The sequence below is a fragment of the Lissotriton helveticus genome, chromosome 2_1, assembly GCF_964261635.1.
Source record: "Lissotriton helveticus chromosome 2_1, aLisHel1.1, whole genome shotgun sequence".
Lineage (NCBI taxonomy): Eukaryota > Metazoa > Chordata > Amphibia > Caudata > Salamandridae > Lissotriton > Lissotriton helveticus.
The window spans coordinates 1,997,377,138-1,997,395,451 of record NC_136059.1 but is presented as its reverse complement, the minus strand read 5'-3'; the positions used below and the strand labels follow the sequence as shown (position 1 = coordinate 1,997,395,451).

The 18,314-nt window shown below is 46.2% G+C and overlaps 1 protein-coding gene across 1 annotated transcript in view; it reads right to left on the bottom strand.

Annotated features, from left to right (window-relative positions):
• The window catches only part of LOC144819997 (lecithin retinol acyltransferase-like), a 99,172-nt gene extending 83,813 nt beyond the window's left edge, over window positions 1-15,359 (bottom strand). The window contains exon 1 of the mRNA XM_078677662.1: window positions 14,816-15,359. Within this exon, the coding sequence (XP_078533788.1) occupies window positions 14,816-15,349 (534 nt within the window). The 5' untranslated portion in view covers window positions 15,350-15,359. The remainder of the gene's footprint in view (window positions 1-14,815) is intronic.
• Between the last annotated feature and the right edge of the window lie 2,955 nt (window positions 15,360-18,314).

Here is an 18,314-nt window from a genome sequence, read left to right as displayed (position 1 = left end):
CAGAGTAGTGAGAAGTGCAGAGTAGTGAGGAGTGCAGAGTAGTGAGGAGTGCAGAGTAGTGAGGAGTGCAGAGTAGTGAGGAGTGCAGAGTAGTGAGGAGTGCAGAGTAGTGAGGAGTGCAGAGTAGTGAGGAGTGCAGAGTAGTGAGGAGTGCCGAGTAGTGAGGAGTGCAGAGTAGTGAGGAGTGCAGAGTAGTGAGGAGTGCAGAGTAGTGAGGAGTGCAGAGTAGTGAGGAGTGCAGAGTAGTGAGGAGTGCAGAGTAGTGAGGAGTGCAGAGTAGTGAGGAGTGCAGAGTAGTGAGGAGTGCAGAGTAGTGAGGAGTGAGTGCAGAGTAGTGAGGAGTGAGTGCAGAGTAGTGAGTAGTGAGTGCAGAGTAGTGAGTAGTGAGTGCAGAGTAGTGAGTGCAGAGTAGTGAGTAGTGAGTGCAGAGTAGTGAGTGCAGAGTAGTGAGTAGTGAGTGCAGAGTAGTGAGTATCTTGGCAATTGAACTATCATACTGTCCGTCTATAAGAAGAAGATATCAGTCAAATAGAAGACTTTAGTAGATGACATACGGAGTTCCCCGCCATCTTTCTACCCTGGTTTCAACTGTTAGTGGATCATTATCCAGATATTCGAGAGTGGCCACGAACATACGATATCTAAAAACCTTATATTATGGGTGTGACTCGGTTTTAGTCGACTATGACCAAGTGATCTGTCGGGACAGAAATTCATAAACCGACAGGTGTCCGAAAAACGTGTTGCCACTGGTCCACTATATAAACTGCATGGATAAATTCACGCATCCTTTAACTACGTGAGAGGATCCAGGGGCGTCATCGTTAGTGATTTTCATGCCCTGAAAAGTCCCTTGAGGACGAAACGCGTCGGCTGTAGATCCTGTGTACAACCGTTTTTTCAAAAGGAATTGAATAAAGAATCACCAAAAATTACAAGAAACATTTGATTGTGATTATTGCTGTTTTTTGCAATTAGAGAAGACAGTTTCTATTAACGTTTAAGTGGTGCACCTTGTCCTTTCTTAAATCTTCTTAGTTCATGTTTTTGAACCTATACTGTAACAGTGGGTATTTTTGGAGTGTGCACACCTACCGCCCCTAGGACCAGAGGGTGGGCCCAATACGAAAAAATCTGGGAGAAATTTTGACTAGGTGCTGTTTATTTGGGAATCTTCCACTGTTGTTTTCTGTCTGTAATAGTGAGTAGTGAGTGCAGAGTAGTGAGTAGTGAGTGCAGAGTAGTGAGTGCAGAGTAGTGAGTGCACAGTAGTGAGTGCAGAGTAGTGAGTGCAGAGTAGTGAGTGCAGAGTAGTGAGTGCAGAGTAGTGAGTGCAGAGTGCAGAGTAGTGAGTTGAGAGTGCAGAGTAGTGAGTTGAGAGTACAGAGTAGTGAGTTGAGAGTACAGAGTAGTGAGTTGAGAGTACAGAGTAGTGAGTTGAGAGTACAGAGTAGTGAGTGCAGAGTACAGAGTAGTGAATGCAGAGTACAGAGTAGTGAGTGCAGAGTACAGAGTAGTGAGTGCAGAGTACAGAGTAGTGAGTAGTGAGTGCAGAGTACAGAGTAGTGAGTAGTGAGTGCAGAGTACAGAGTAGTGAGTAGTGAGTGCAGAGTACAGAGTAGTGAGTAGTGAGTGCAGAGTAGTGAGTGCAGAGTAGTGAGTGCAGAGTAGTGAGTGCAGAGTAGTGAGTGTGCAGAGTAGTGAGTAGTGAGTGTGCAGAGTAGTGTGAGTGTGCAGAGTAGTGTGAGTGTGCAGAGTAGTGTGAGTGTGCAGAGTAGTGAGTGTGCAGAGTAGTGAGTGTGCAGAGTAGTGAGTGTGCAGAGTAGTGAGTGCGCAGAGTAGTGAGTGCGCAGAGTAGTGAGTGTGCAGAGTAGTGAGTGCAGAGTACAGAGTAGTGAGTGCAGAGTACAGAGTAGTGAGTGCAGAGTACAGAGTAGTGAGTGCAGAGTACAGAGTAGTGAGTGCAGAGTACAGAGTAGTGAGTGCAGAGTACAGAGTAGTGAGTGCAGAGTACAGAGTAGTGAGTGCAGAGTAGTGAGTGCAGAGTAGTGAGTGCAGAGTAGTGAGTGCAGAGTAGTGAGTGCAGAGTAGTGAGTGCAGAGTAGTGAGTGCAGAGTAGTGAGTGCAGAGTAGTGAGTGCAGAGTAGTGAGTGCAGAGTAGTGAGTGCAGAGTAGTGAGTGCAGAGTAGTGAGTGCAGAGTAGTGAGTGCAGAGTAGTGAGTGCAGAGTAGTGAGTGCAGAGTAGTGAGTGCAGAGTAGTGAGTGCAGAGTAGTGAGTGCAGAGTAGTGAGTGCAGAGTAGTGAGTGCAGAGTAGTGAGTGCAGAGTAGTGAGTGCAGAGTAGTGAGTGCAGAGTAGTGAGTGCAGAGTAGTGAGTGCAGAGTAGTGAGTGCAGAGTAGTGAGTGTGCAGAGTAGTGAGTGTGCAGAGTAGTGAGTGTGCAGAGTAGTGAGTGTGCAGAGTAGTGAGTGTGCAGAGTAGTGAGTAGTGGGTGTGCAGAGTAGTGGGTGTGCAGAGTAGTGAGTGTGCAGAGTAGTGAGTAGTGGGTGTGCAGAGTAGTGAGTAGTGAGTGCAGAGTAGTGAGTGTGCAGAGTAGTGAGTATGCAGAGTAGTGAGTAGTGAGTGCAGAGTAGTGAGTGTGCAGAGTAGTGAGTAGTGAGTGCAGAGTAGTGAGTGTGCAGAGTAGTGAGTGTGCAGAGTAGTGAGTGTGCAGAGTAGTGAGTGTGCAGAGTAGTGAGTGTGCAGAGTAGTGAGTGTGCAGAGTAGTGAGTGTGCAGAGTAGTGAGTGTGCAGAGTAGTGAGTGTGCAGAGTAGTGAGTGTGCAGAGTAGTGAGTGTGCAGAGTAGTGAGTGTGCAGAGTAGTGAGTGTGCAGAGTAGTGAGTGTGCAGAGTAGTGAGTGTGCAGAGTAGTGAGTGTGCAGAGTAGTGAGTGTGCAGAGTAGTGAGTGTGCAGAGTAGTGAGTGTGCAGAGTAGTGAGTGTGCAGAGTAGTGAGTGTGCAGAGTAGTGAGTGTGCAGAGTAGTGAGTGTGCAGAGTAGTGAGTGTGCAGAGTAGTGAGTGTGCAGAGTAGTGAGTGTGCAGAGTAGTGAGTGTGCAGAGTAGTGAGTGTGCAGAGTAGTGAGTGTGCAGAGTAGTGAGTGTGCAGAGTAGTGAGTGTGCAGAGTAGTGAGTGTGCAGAGTAGTGAGTGTGCAGAGTAGTGAGTGTGCAGAGTAGTGAGTGTGCAGAGTAGTGAGTGTGCAGAGTAGTGAGTGTGCAGAGTAGTGAGTGTGCAGAGTAGTGAGTGTGCAGAGTAGTGAGTGTGCAGAGTAGTGAGTGTGCAGAGTAGTGAGTGTGCAGAGTAGTGAGTGTGCAGAGTAGTGAGTGTGCAGAGTAGCGAGTGTGCAGAGTAGCGAGTGTGCAGAGTAGCGAGTGTGCAGAGTAGCGAGTGTGCAGAGTAGCGAGTGTGCAGAGTAGCGAGTGTGCAGAGTAGCGAGTGTGCAGAGTAGCGAGTGTGCAGAGTAGCGAGTGTGCAGAGTAGCGAGTGTGCAGAGTAGCGAGTGTGCAGAGTAGCGAGTGTGCAGAGTAGCGAGTGTGCAGAGTAGCGAGTGTGCAGAGTAGCGAGTGTGCAGAGTAGCGAGTGTGCAGAGTAGCGAGTGTGCAGAGTAGCGAGTGTGCAGAGTAGCGAGTGTGCAGAGTAGCGAGTGTGCAGAGTAGCGAGTGTGCAGAGTAGCGAGTGTGCAGAGTAGCGAGTGTGCAGAGTAGCGAGTGTGCAGAGTAGCGAGTGTGCAGAGTAGCGAGTGTGCAGAGTAGCGAGTGTGCAGAGTAGCGAGTGTGCAGAGTAGCGAGTGTGCAGAGTAGCGAGTGTGCAGAGTAGCGAGTGTGCAGAGTAGCGAGTGTGCAGAGTAGCGAGTGTGCAGAGTAGCGAGTGTGCAGAGTAGCGAGTGTGCAGAGTAGCGAGTGTGCAGAGTAGTGAGTGCAGGGTAGTGAGTGCAGGGTAGCGAGTGCAGGGTAGCGAGTGCCGGGTAGCGAGTGCCGGGTAGCGAGTGCCGGGTAGCGAGCGCAGAGTTGTGAGTGCAGAGTTGTGAGTGCAGAGTTGTGAGTGCAGAGTTGTGAGTGCAGAGTTGTGAGTGCAGAGTTGTGAGTGCAGAGTTGTGAGTGCAGAGTTGTGAGTGCAGAGTTGTGAGTGCAGAGTTGTGAGTGCAGAGTAGTGAGTGCAGAGTAGTGAGTGCAGAGTAGTGAGTGCAGAGTAGTGAGTGCAGAGTAGTGAGTGCAGAGTAGTGAGTGCAGAATGCAGAGTTGTGAGTGTAGAGTAGTGAGTGCAGAATGCAGAGTTGTGAGTGCAGAGTAGTGAGTGCAGAATGCAGAGTGAGTGTGCAGAGCAGTGAGTGCAGGTGCAGAGCGGTGTGTGCTGTTGAGTGCAGAGTGCTGTGTGCTGTTGAGTGCAGAGTGCTGTGTATTGGCAATGTAAATGACAATGTCATTTGTTTATGATTTAAAGAAAAAAAAAAGAAATGTCATGAGCAATGCCAATAGCTCTTCCTTTAATGATGCCGAGACCATTGCATTGTAAATGCTTGTTATGATGTGTTTTTATAATTGCATTCCTTTTTTATATAAATGTCTAAATGTATTTGTAATGCATCTTTTATGGTCTAGATCAGTGTTTCCCAAACTGTGGTCCGCGGACCCCCAGGGGTCCGTGACACATTCCCAGGGGGTCTGCAGGCAACAGTTTTAAAAGCACAGAAAAGTTTCTTGTATAATTAGCAGCTTTCCAGCAGCAATAAAAGTGTCAAGATAAAGCCAGTGATTAATATACCTACTGGAGCGTGAGGAGAGTTTTGGTTAGTGGCAGCTTTGACTAAACTAATGTAGCACAGAGGGTTAATGTGCCTACTGCAAAGAACATGTAACATGCATTTTAAAAAGCAGCATTTTATGTGCATAGGTTTGTGGTTACTGCTTTGTCACAGAGATTCTTTTGTTACTGTGCACTTCAAAAGTGACAATCGTAATGTAGCAGAGGGACCTATAAACTGTCATCAAAGAGCTGCCTGCAAACTGCATGGTACCAGTAAGTAACTTTTGTTTTTCCCAGTTATTCATTATCCTGATGCTGCTAAAAAGATTTATTTGGGTGGAAATACATTTTTAATGTTAAAGTCAGTGCTAGCCACTGTGTTGTGTTCTGAATCCAGAGTTTGTGCTTTTCCTGACCAAGCACTCTTTAAACATTTTAAATACACACAGTTTTACATGTACAATTTAATGTCTCTATATGTGTGTGATGTAAAGTGCTCTGACATCCCTTGGAAGGGGCATTCCCTTCCAAATTGCGAGTCTTAAAACCATGTACAAATGTTTTGCGGTCGCAAAACACTCGCAATTACCACTTACTTCAAGTAGATGGTAATGCATTTGCAAAGGGGAAGTGGTCCCCAGGGGACCCCTTCCCCTTTGCAAATGCATGCAAAATTATTTTTTAGGGGCAGGCAGTGGTCCCAGGGACCTCTGCCTGCCCTTAGAAAATGAAACGAAAACGTTTCATTATTTTTTTTTAAATGCATGGTAAATGGGCTGCATTTTTTTTTAACTGCTTTATTTAAAAGCAGTCCCAGACATGGTGGCCTGCAGAGCCCAGCAAGCACCATACCTAGGAGGGCTGGCATTCCCAATAGGCTCGCAAATTGCGAGAGGCTCATTAATATTAATGAACCTCGCAATTTGCGACCCCATTGGGAATCCGAAACAGTGTTAAACACACTGTTGTACATTCATTTAGCGACTCGCAATTTGCCACTCGCAATGTGTCACCAATTGCGAGGCGCTAAATGAAATGGTTCTACATCTGGCCCCAAAATCCTTAGGGGCAGATTTACAAGCCCCTTGCTCCTCTTTTACGCCACCGTTGCGTCACTTTCGTGATGCAGCGGCGACGCAAATGATGCGCCATGGTGCAGGGTATTTACAATGTGACGCATCTGAGAGATCCGCCACGTTGTAAAGCCCTGTGCCAGAAAGAGGCGTTCTGGCGCAGGAACGCCTCCTAAAAGTGGCTGAGTGAAATCTACAAGATTTCACTGTCACTTTGGGGCCCATGCTGCGTCAAAACCAGGCGCCTGCTTAAAGCAGGCGTAGGGATTGATGCAGCATTATCGCCCCCCCAGAACATTGCTGGAGCTGTGTCGCGCTTGCGACGCAACTCCAGCAATGCGCCACCTTTACGGCACAGATGCGTCACTTTCACTTTAATTAGTCTTTATTCGATATATTTCAATCATAAAAGACAATTTCCAAAACAAAAACAAAATGCGTTGTTTTTTATCCCACCCCATCCCCCCACCCCACAGAAATACAGAATCCACATCAATTAATATAATAAATAAGCAAAAAAAAAAGCAAAATATTAAAAATCTTCCTATCTCATGCTATTTACACTACTACTATATATACTACTTACATCTTTACACAATCTTACAACATCCTATTTACATTTTTGCCTAATCTTAAAATATCCAGCTAAGTTCATTAGAATCCAATCAAACAAGGATAAAAAACAACAACTATATGTTGGAAATTACATATTTTATCACGTAAAATGTAACTTAAGAGAAACTAAAATAAATGCAAACTGTGCGGCATCGAATAGAGATCCTAACTTATTCCAAACAGATTTTGCGTGCCCGAATTATCCACATCCAGTGAAGGAACTTTGCCATAGCTATAACAACAGGCTGGGAGAGATCTGTCCTTAAAATCCTGACAGCCTCATTTGACGTCTTTATACCTAGCTGGATGCAAATTGGTTTAAGCCATGATTGTCTCGGTATTCTATATTCGGGGCAGGCAAATAACACATGACCAATGTTTTCATTATGGTCCGAACAGAAGGGGCACCTTGGAGTTTGTGCTTTATACCATTTCGCTATTAGGGCATTCAGTGGGAGTGTCCCCACCCTCATCTGATGGTACCTCTTCCGATCCCCTGGGACCGTAATCCAATCCCAGTATAATTCTAGGGCCGGCGAGTGTTTGAGCTCCAAATAGTCATATGTAAAAGAACGGTCAATGTGATTCCTAAAGCACTTAATCTCCACCATACTCCAGTAGAGTTCCCGAAGTATCTTTTTTGATGGAAAGACACTATTTAGTGGATCATCCCACATTTGGGATAGGCCCAATGCCCTATATAGAAGCTTAGCCTCTTTCAACCAGACTATCTTATTAGCAGTATCTAGGGATCTCACCTCCAGGAAGCCTTGGGCATACTGAGAGAGCTCCGGAGTTGTCCATAACCTTCTCCAGTAGGCCACAATTCTATACTTGGCTATATCACTAAAGCTGTAGATTCCCAGATCATACTTTAAAGGTATCAATGGGGTTGACATTGGTAGCCCAGTAATGTTGCGGAGAAATTTATTCTGTGCAACCGTCAGCTTATTCAGATTACTGGACCCCCATAATTCTGCTCCATAAAGAACAGCTGCTCCCACCTTAGCATTGTAGATTTTTAAGACAGGTCTAATTGGTTTAGTGTGAGATGAAAAAAGCTCCTTTGTGAGAGCTCCTGCAAGTTGAGCATGCTTTGTGTCTAGTTCGTTAGTATGGTGTTTCCAATCTAGATTGTAAGTCAGATTGATGCCAAGATACTTAAAGACCTGGGTCTGCTCAAGCTGAACCCCATCCATAGTAACTCTGCCTCTAATGTGTTTTCGTTTATGCATAACCATAAACTTGGTTTTGCTGGTGTTAATTACAAGGCCATGATCCTTGCAGAAACCTTCAAACACCCTGATGGCCTTTTGTAGCCCCTGCTGCGTCTTTGATATCAGCAAGGTGTCATCCGCAAACATCAACAGGGGGATCGGCCTTCCTGCCAACCTAGGGGCATCCGTGGGCTTTTGTTCAAAATAGCCGATCACCCTGTTGATGTAAAGCGAGAAGAGAGTTGGTGCCAACACGCACCCTTGACGTACCCCCCTCGCTATAGGGAACTTCTCAGTAGTACTACCCTGCTGATTCCATCGGACTTGTGCGAAACTATTTTCATGCATCCTAATCAATAAAGACAGGATTTCTATTGGGATGCCCTGTTCGTGTAGGATATTCCACAGTTTGTGGCGGGGAACTAAATCAAAAGCTGATTTTAAATCAACAAAAGCTGCAAAAAGCATCCCGCCTTCTAATAAAACTGTGCGCCAATATAATAAAACAAATCTAAAAATTTGATCAATAGTGCTGGTATGACTACGAAAACCAGCCTGCAGGGGAGATAATATATCATTGTCATCTATCCACCCATGGATTCGCTGTAATAATAGTCTTGCCACAACTTTTTGCATACATGCAATCAGGCTAATAGGCCTATAATTGCCTGGATCCGAGCATGCCCCCTTTTTAAAGATGGGGATAATCTCGGCTCCCTTCCAGGTCTCAGGGATAGGCGAGCCCTTTGCGATAGCATTGGCTAACAGCTGAATGTAGGTGGCCCATAGATCCTTGTCATGCATAAACAAATCTGCAGGGATAAAATCTAGGCCCGGAGCTCTGGCTTTAGGTATACAGCTCAGAGTTTTTAAGATATCATCTTTTGAAAAGACTAAAGGGCTCTCGAGGATATCTTCAAAAGCTAGACATTCCTCTTCGACTTCATCCTCAGCAGAAAAGTGGGTATAAAAATGGGATACCCAGGCTTCTGGTAGCACATGGTTAATGGGTTCTCCTCTACTAGAGCCCCTTCCCCATTTGACGATATTCCAGAAGGATGTCATGGATCTTTCCCTACTGGCATCAAGTAGGTCCCTCCAGTAGCCTTCCTCCCACTCCCTTTTTGCACTAAGTTGCACTTTTTTGTACATAACTCGTGCCTCCCTTATTTTAGTTTTGTCTCGAGATTTTACCGCATCTGACAATAGTCTATAGGTAGTCCTGCAGGACTTGTCATACCACTGATCCTCCTTCCTAATTGGTCTATGTGGCTTTTTCTTAGCTTTCTTTACAAAAAATGATTTTAAATTGTTAAAAAATTTATCGTGGATCCTGCTAATTTCAGCTATCGGGGTATTATTTTCAAGTGTATCCTGGACTTCTTGAATGGCCAAAATTGTAAGGTCCTTTATGGCTACCATGCTTTCCTCATTAGCTGCACAAGTTGCCCATCTAATGTGTCTTTGGTCGTTAGTGAGGTTTATCTGGACAATTTCCCTCTCCTCCTCATTTGCCATCAGATCGAACAATTTAAAGGTTAGAATCAGTGGATCATGGTCGCTTTCCACCCTAGTCTCAACCCTCATATCAAGAACATTCCCCCAATTCTCTTTATTAATTAATATATAATCAATACGGCTTTGCGTAGTTCCATTAGAGAAAGTAGGGGCGCCCTGCTTGTCCGATGGCGTTCTTCCATTAGTGGCCCTCAACCCAGACTCGACACATAATACCTTTAACTGTAATGCAGCCTCAGTCCATCTTTTGATGGGTATCAGGGAAAGCTGTGGGATTTCCCAGATGAAGTCCTCTTCAGTAGTGAGGTCAACATCCTGGTTATCAAGTGGTTCAAAACAACAATTAAAATCACCACCAATAATGATATCAGCATTCAAACAGTGTTGATTTAATAGTATATCCAATATCTCGACCGCCTTGGTGGATTTGCCACCCGGTAGGCCCCTTGAGTAAATATTAAAAATAAAGATGTCCCTACTTGGCGGTCGCTGTAGTTTGACCAGTAATATATCAGGACTATTGGTATCTATTTGTAACACTGTATAGTCATTCTTCTGCTTGATCCATGTAACCAAGCCACCTTTTGCCCTTCCCCTTGAACACGGGGTGGCTGGAATAAAATAATGTAAATATCCCTGGATTGGATCCGGTTCTATCTGCCAGGTCTCCTGCAAAAGGATTATATCCTTAGAATCCAGGAAGTTTAGCAGATCCTGTGATAAAATCTTGTTTTTTAACCCTGCCACATTCCATGACAACAAGGTACTTTGTATGTCAACATTGTCACTGATAGGTTTTATGATGTTGGTTAAACCTTTACCATGTCGCTGAGTAAAAATATATTCACATGCATTACCTTCTATAGTACCCAATTCAGGGGAAAGAATCTCATATGACTCAAGTATATCATTATTTGAAGTGAGTTTGGGACATTCAATACACTGTTCAGCATTAATCACATTACCAGATTCGACCTGAGTGCTACTTCCATTGCTCAGAACATCAGCTAATCCAGTATTTAAACGGTTGCCCATTTCCCTAGCCTCATAAGTGACAACAGGAATTAAAAATTTTTCAAGACTATTACCCAGTCAATCACAGTCATTTAGCCCTGATAAAGCATCATATCTATTACCTAGAACCATACCCCAGTCTTTTTGGGGAACACCTTGACCTCTGTTGTTTCTCACAGTGTTCCACATAGGTCCGGGGGTCCTAGGAAAAGTCACATTCTCTTGCTCTCCGTAAAAGAATTTTAACGTAAGGGGAACAACAGATCCTGCTCTTCTTTGGGGGGGATTGATATGTTTTAGAAGATTAGGCAGAACACCTGAGTGAAAAAAGGTCACTAAAACACAATCTCCCTTAAATACTTTCGGTCGATTTCCAATCCACGCCACCCTCTTAGTAGATTTAATCTCAGACGCAAGTTGATGTTTACCTCCTGGTGCCATTTGCATGTTGTTTGTTAACCAATGGAGGGCTTTGCTAGACAAAGATTCCGATGTTTCAGGTTGTGCATCTGCTGGCGAGGGAACATTTGCCAGAACCAGGACCACAGGAGACGCTTCCTCAATAAATTGGAGGGGATCTGTTTCCTGACAGTTTAATGGCAAGTTTTTCAGTCCTGATACCCCGGCTATGTTTGGAGGTCGAGTGATAGGATGAGTTTCATTCCCAACTGTGCTTTCTGGGAGCATAGGACTTATCTCCTTTTCTATAGGGCTCTTTGCCTTGGATTCAATTGATTTTACCATTTGTGTTACTAAAGTATTGGCCGTCTCAGCCCCTTCCACAGCTTTAACTTGAAGAGTAGTCATCTTTTTTACCTCCGCATTCAATTTATCGATCTTAGCGATCAAAGGCTTTATGATAGTTTGGATTTTGGAATCAATAATGTCTGCTATTTTCTGAAGCAAATCATCTTCATTATAGCTTTTTCCATGATTGCTTTTATCAAAGACATTATTATCACCATCATCTAAAGTTTTTGACTTGTTTTGACCTGTTGGAGAAACATTTTTCCTCCTATTACTGGAACGTAACCCCATCCGTTTTTGATGAGTTCTCCTGTTTTTCCTTGTAGGTCGAGTTTCCTGTTCAGGAGACAATAAATCATCAGCATTATGCACCAAGATCTCATGGTCATGATCAGTATTTACTCCTTGGTCTAGTTGTAAGGCATTAGCGGCATCATCCAGATTGAGACTAATCTGATCGTCCAAATTTGGAGTAGGATGAACCGTAATGTCTATTAGGTTTGGGGTATCATCCAGTACTAAAGAACCTGAATGTTGAGGACTTTGAATTGGGCTTAATAACTGTAGGTCAGGCGACTGACTTAATCCCAATGATTCTCTTCTGTCTTTATTTATTTTGGTAATGACTTGAAGCATGTAGTTTTCAATGGGCTTAGAGTTGACTATAGGCTTAGAGCTAGCAGGAGGCTGTTTTTTGGAATTCTTTTTAGACATATTAAGAATATGTAGTCAATTGACCAGGGATTATATAAGCTTTGCCTGTACACACCGGGTACTTGTATAAATCCTTACGTGATGACACTATGTAGGAAAGTCAGTAGAGAAAAAGATTTGCTTACTTGCTTGTGTTGGAGACGTTAGAGGGGTTGCCCAGTCCAGTCCCAGCCAGTCTAGGACTGTCTAAGACTGTCCCGCCCTTGTCCCGGGCTTCTCCCGGGCGCTCCCGCGCGCGACTCGCGGGTGCGAGGGGTGTTCCGTTCTTTCAAGCGCCTCCGGGCGCTCGTGCGGCGTCAGTTCCGCCGCCGGGGCACCTGGGAGTTGTGGTGCTGAAGCGCTATGTGGCTGAGCGCTGGTAACGCTGGCCGTTTCCCTCACGGCGTCGATAGAGCGCTGGAGCGCTATACTGGTAAGCTATCCTCGTCCTCGATGGCCGTTCACCTCACGGCTTTTGGAAAAGTAAAGTGTCCCGCCGGAGCTCTGGACGCTCCGTTCTTTCAAGCGCCTCCGGGCGCTCGTGCGGCGTCAGTTCCGCCGCCGGGGCACCTGGGAGTTGTGGTGCTGAAGCGCTATGTGGCTGAGCGCTGGTAACGCTGGCCGTTTCCCTCACGGCGTCGATAGAGCGCTGGAGCGCTATACTGGTAAGCTATCCTCGTCCTCGATGGCCGTTCACCTCACGGCTTTTGGAAAAGTAAAGTGTCCCGCCGGAGCTCTGGACGCTCCGTTCTTTCAAGCGCCTCCGGGCGCTCGTGCGGCGTCAGTTCCGCCGCCGGGGCACCTGGGAGTTGTGGTGCTGAAGCGCTATGTGGCTGAGCGCTGGTAACGCTGGCCGTTTCCCTCACGGCGTCGATAGAGCGCTGGAGCGCTATACTGGTAAGCTATCCTCGTCCTCGATGGCCGTTCACCTCACGGCTTTTGGAAAAGTAAAGTGTCCCATGCGTCATATCTGTGCTTTTTTGCCCCATGAGGCGCAGCATTGAAAATGCGGTGTATCAATGGTGGCGGAGGCATGGCGCACAATAAGTGGCGCATCCCTGCTGATATGCATGGATGCGTCACTTACTGTAAATCTGCCCCTAAGTACTTTGAGTATCTGTTTTGTGTGCACACGTGTGTATTTTTTTCAAAATACTGTTTTAATATTTGAACTTTAACTCCTACAAATTGCTTGGGGGTCCCCGGCTTCCAGTGGTGACTCAACGGGGGTCCTCAGGAGTCAAAAGTTTGGGAACCACTGGTCTAGATGACCGAAATAAAGAATTTTGGGATTGGATATTGAATTTGCCCTGATGATCCTAGAACAATCCTGGAGGTATTTTCTGGTCCTGTAACTTTACAAATATGTTCTTTCAGCCAAGAATCCTGACTCGGGTAGTTCAAAGCTTTGCAGGCAGGTTAGGGCACTTGGTTATATTGCTGTAAACGTCGTGTGCGTGTCATAGGAACGTGTACTGCCCGTGTTTACCTATGCTGATTGTACGAAAGCTTTAGTTTCTGTTAAAATGTGGGATTTTAATAGATTAGGTTCATCTATATTTTAGAAATACAGACTGTACCAGCCAGCACAAGCAGACTATATGAAGCAAAGAGTGTGCTGGAATAAAAAAAAGACAGGGTTGCTATTATTTTTATGCACAGCCCCAGAGACAAGAAAGTGTTTGCTCTGGTTTTTTTTTTCTTGAGTATTATTTCAAGCACCTCAATCCTGGGCACCTATAAAGCTGTAGCAGAAAAAAAAAATAAATAGTGTTGTCACTTTCTGGAATGTTACTTACATCTTTAACGGGCAGCAAAAAGACACACGTGTATTACCATCCCATGTCAAGCTGCGAGTGCGCGCATGCATGCGCATACCTGCCAACTCTCAGTGCCCCTTGTGACGCGATATTGGATCACATCACAACAGGCGTGCAACACCCATTGGGCTCACGGGGCTTCTGCCGCCGCCCCCCCCTGCCCCCCTCTTGCGTGTCAGCAGCTTTGCCTGCTGGAGACCGTCTGGTTGCAGCCACACCCGAGTAGGTACAGGTCTTTAAAAGACCATTTACTTGTAATTAGGCATTGTTATGTTTTCAACCCTTCTTACAGCCACTCTGTCTATGTTGGGAAGAATTAGCCCCCCCCCCCCCCCCGAAATTTGGCTCTAGTTGCCCGCCCGCATCACACGGCCACCCGGCGAGGAGCCAATATCGCATGGTAGCAGGGAAGGCGAGCTGAAAACCACTGTAAATAGTGGTTTTCAACTCCTTTTCCAGGGTTTAGAAACTGCCGACCTCTTTGACGTTCCAGGGCATGGACTCAGCGAGCTTTTTTAGGAGGGGGGGAATCAAAAGTGCCTCCTAAGAACTTCTCGGTACGAGGCACCGCCCCCTCCTCACACGGCGAGACTCTTCTTCCAGTTGGCAGGTATGTACGCGTGTGTCAGAAAGTGAGAGAGAGAGAGCGTGTCTGGAGAGAGATTTCATGGCTGCACACACTCCCTGTCACTCCATTAAAAACAAACACTGTTCATTGACCATGCAAGACTGTGGTTAGATGAACATGTGGATAAAAAGTGCATCTTGAAAGAAGCATTCTTCATTGAGTCTCGTTCACATATTTGGTAAAGAAAATCATGATCTGCATTTATCCTAGTTTTTGTAGATATATTCCATCCCAGCTTTTTCATAAAATGCATCTCCTGAAGCATACCTGCCAACCCAAACACTCGCCGTGAGAGAAGAGGGGGGGGGGGGGGGGTTATTGGGTCGAGAAGTACCTAAAGGCACTTTTGAACCCCACCCTGCCCCCAAGCCCCCTACAAAAAAAATAGTTTTGAGTGAGACTGGTGCCGATATCGGCTGTTCGAAGCCTCGGGAAACGAACTGGAAAACCAATATTTACAGTGGTTCTCAGCGCGTTTCCCCTGCCACCGTGTGATTTCGGCTCTTCACCAGTATTTTGGGAGCCGATATCGTGTGTCACACGGTGGGAGTTGGCAGGTATGTCTGTCTTACATTCAGTGATCCGACTGCGCCGTGATTTTACGCCGAGGTATGTAAGTTTTACAAGTAACCACAGCGGCGGTGGTCTTTCACTGCCCCCGCCACACGCGCTGTAGGTATTAGTGGTACTTGTAATCCATGTAAACGTTACCTTGTCGGTCTGGAGGCTGGCCGGGCTGCCGTACCTGCAGCGGGTCACAAAGTGCTCGCAGTTGTTCCACAGCAGGCTGTACTCCACGGCCCCCACCAGCTGCTCGGCTCGCCGCGCCACCTCCTCCGCGGGCAGCGCCCCCCGTGGGAAGCTCCGGTCCAGGTGGTTGACCAGGATGCGGCTCCCGTAGGCGAAGTCGTGCACCGAGTCCAGCCGCACGCTGGCCGCCTTGGCCAGGACCCCCAGCACCAGCCGCTTGTTGGTCACCACCTTCCGAAGCAAGGACGGGTCTTCGGACAGCAGGGGCAGGATATCCGGCATCAGGTGGGCCACCCGGTCCTCCCCCAGGTAGATGCCAAAGTGGACGAAGAGGGTGCGGGGCACCTCCAGCAGGTCCCCCCTTTTGTATAGAGAAATGTCATAGTGCCATTCAGGGGTCACTTCATCTTCGGACACACTGAAGAGTTTGAAGTTGGAAATCAGCAGCACTTTCTCGATGAGAAAATAAAGCACTTCCATCACTGGGGATTTCATATTTCCCTCGCTGCAGGTTGCACTTTTTTGCTGCTGCTGCCGCCCCTGTTCTTTCTGCAAATTTAAAATACTGCCTTCCCTATAAAGGCTTTATGACGGGAAGGCGGGGGCTGGTTGATTGGAGGGGGCTTCCACGGTTAAACAAAAGTGGCTTATGATTGGTTGAAGGCATTTTGGCAGTATGGTAAATGAAACTTTTTTTAGCTTCCTCAGAGACATTTTTCAGAAGGACCTCCCCTGCTCCCTACGCCAGATACAGCAGTGCCGTGCTTTCTGCGATCCGCCCACCCCAGGGTGCCTGCAGCGGTAAACCGGACAGCGTTATCCTGCTCTTACGTGGGATGAAAAAACTGGGGGAGTGTCTCGTAAAAGGGGCGTGGCCGATGTAATTAAGGGCGTGGCTTAAAAACGACGTTAGCTAAAAATCTGTGCTTCTGTGGCTTCACTGCTATTTTTCTGCATCTGAAATTGCATCCAGATACATAATACAACATGTAACATTGAAATGATCACTCTTTAAAGTCAACAAGCTCTGCGTCTTTTAAATGCCCCCCCCCCACAAAAAAAGCTCATCGTCTTTTAAATGTCCAACATAAATTAATCCCATGCCATAGTGCATGAGGAGATGGTATCCGAATGCAGTTTAGAGATGAGCAATGAAAAGTTGCCTTGTGATGTGCTGGCTTTTGAAATCATTATGAACACGATGTAAAATGGACATTATCGTTATCATACATTTTCTTTTGTGTCAATCCTATTCTTCAGTATTGATAGTCACATATATTAGTCATTATTTTATTAAATTGTACCACACCCGCGCAGGGAGCCTTGCTCCCTTCCCTTCTCTAACCACCTAACATAATCTGGAATTTCAAGATTTCCACGAGCAAAAACGATTTCTTAAGGCATTTTCTTTCATGTTGCGTCTCAGTAAAAACGTCATTTTTTTAAATCATTGAAATGTGTAAAATTATGCAAACGCGCTCTACGTTTATATTTATTCCCCAGACATGTCACTATTTACACAAATGAGCTCCCGGTTGTGCAACGGAAATAACCCCCTTCTCACTCTATCGACGTTTATTTTGAAGTGCTGCCTGTTCTCTATTTTCATGTTAAATCGAGGAGGCAGCGTGGAGACCTTCAGACGGACACGGTCAGCTTTTTATATTAAGAACTTTGAGAGTGAGGGCAAAAATAGAGAGCCCGATAGGGACCCGTCTCCGCACCCGACCACTTAAAGCCCTGGCGCCGCTATTCACAGCCAGCCAGCAGGGAGGGACATCACACTTAAAAAATACAAACAACCAACCGTGCTACACACTCGTCGGGAAGGACCGGTATGTACCGGTACTGTGAAACATGAATATTCCACCCTGCCCTGCAGCGCGCACGGCTGGGGTATTTTTATCTTCCCGCCCCTTGCGTGACACTATCAAACCCGACAGCCCGTGTCGCTGATCCCCAGATTTCGCCTGTGCTTGGCTTTAAATTTTCGTGCTTGACAGCTAGGCATTTAATTCAATTGTGTGTTATTAATCACAAGTGATGAATCTTTAGAAAAATTATCTTTTCCTGTTTCGCTTTTAAGATCTCCTAGGGAGATATCCCCAAATGACCCCCTGTGGTGACATCTCACGATTCAATCCCAGGTCACAAATAGGAATAATTTAGATTTCCATACGGAGTGACACTCACATTTACCCCCGGCTCTCAGCAGGTGGTAAACGTGAGAGGGAGGCAGGTGCTGTGGGGGCAGATGAGAGCAGAGGGTGGCGCGAGGCCGGAGAAGGAGTGGGCGTGGCGTGGCAAGGGGGAACACTGCATGCTCTTTCCAGGCTTAAAACGGGGTTCAGGGGACGGAGTGCACTTGGAACCCAACCCCAATGAGATATTACAGCACTTTTCTGCCGGAGAAATCAAGATCAGTCTTCCAGTTCCTTGTAAACTCCTTAAATGAAGTGCTGAAAGTGAGCTCAAGGGATGCATGACATTACAACGCATACCATTACATCGCATGCTTTTACAACGCATACCATTACAACGCATAATGCTTTTAGGCGCTGGATAGTGAATTGTTTAATTTACTATTCCAACTCCAGTCCCCGTGGATAGTAGGGAAGGTGTTGGATAGTACATTAAACACATTCCCTATCCTAGAGCGCCCCCCCAGCGCAATGCGTTGTAATGGTTTGTGTTGTAAAAGTTGCATCGTAAAGGCACTGCGTGGTAAAAGTTGCATTGTAAAGGATGTTTCCCGAGCTCAAGGGATGCGAGCAAGAAGCATGGGGTCGCCTCACTCGCTGTACTCCACCAGATACAAACGTTTTAAGGGGGTTGTGGTTCATGGCTGAACACAATTGCCAGCCCCCACTTGCCCGAACTGTGTAATCCTGTGTACGTTGTTTGCTTTCTTCTGCCGCCGTTCTTTTATTTGCCATAAACAGATTGCACTGCAGAACAAGGGTGGTGATGCTGAGCCATTACAGTTCTAGTCCTTTCCCCAAGACTGTTACTTTGTGTCTTCCCCTAGGATGGTCACCCACTTCATGACTTGAGTTAACTAACCATGTCCTTCTCTTTCACAGTTGCCTCAGACCCCCCTTAGAGGAAGTGTGTCTGAAGTGCTTCCGTGCTTGCTCCACACTTGTATTACCTGTTTCTTACCTCAGCGTTTTAACTGTGGAACTATTAGCCTCCACCCACTTTCTCATATCTGCCACCCATCCTAACAACCCAGATGGAGAGGCCACATTCAAACTCCTGAACAGTTGACATGTAGCTAACAATCTTGATAGGTCTAAGAATGTTCATTCTATTTTAAACTTCTGGGGCTTGTGTATATCTTCTAGTAGGCATATGGTAGGATTATATAAATGAAGTCTGCCTACTTTGCTGGTTAATGTCCATATCAAAGAAGTTTGCCTGGTCTTTCCCACACTTAGGCCATATGATCGATCTTTGG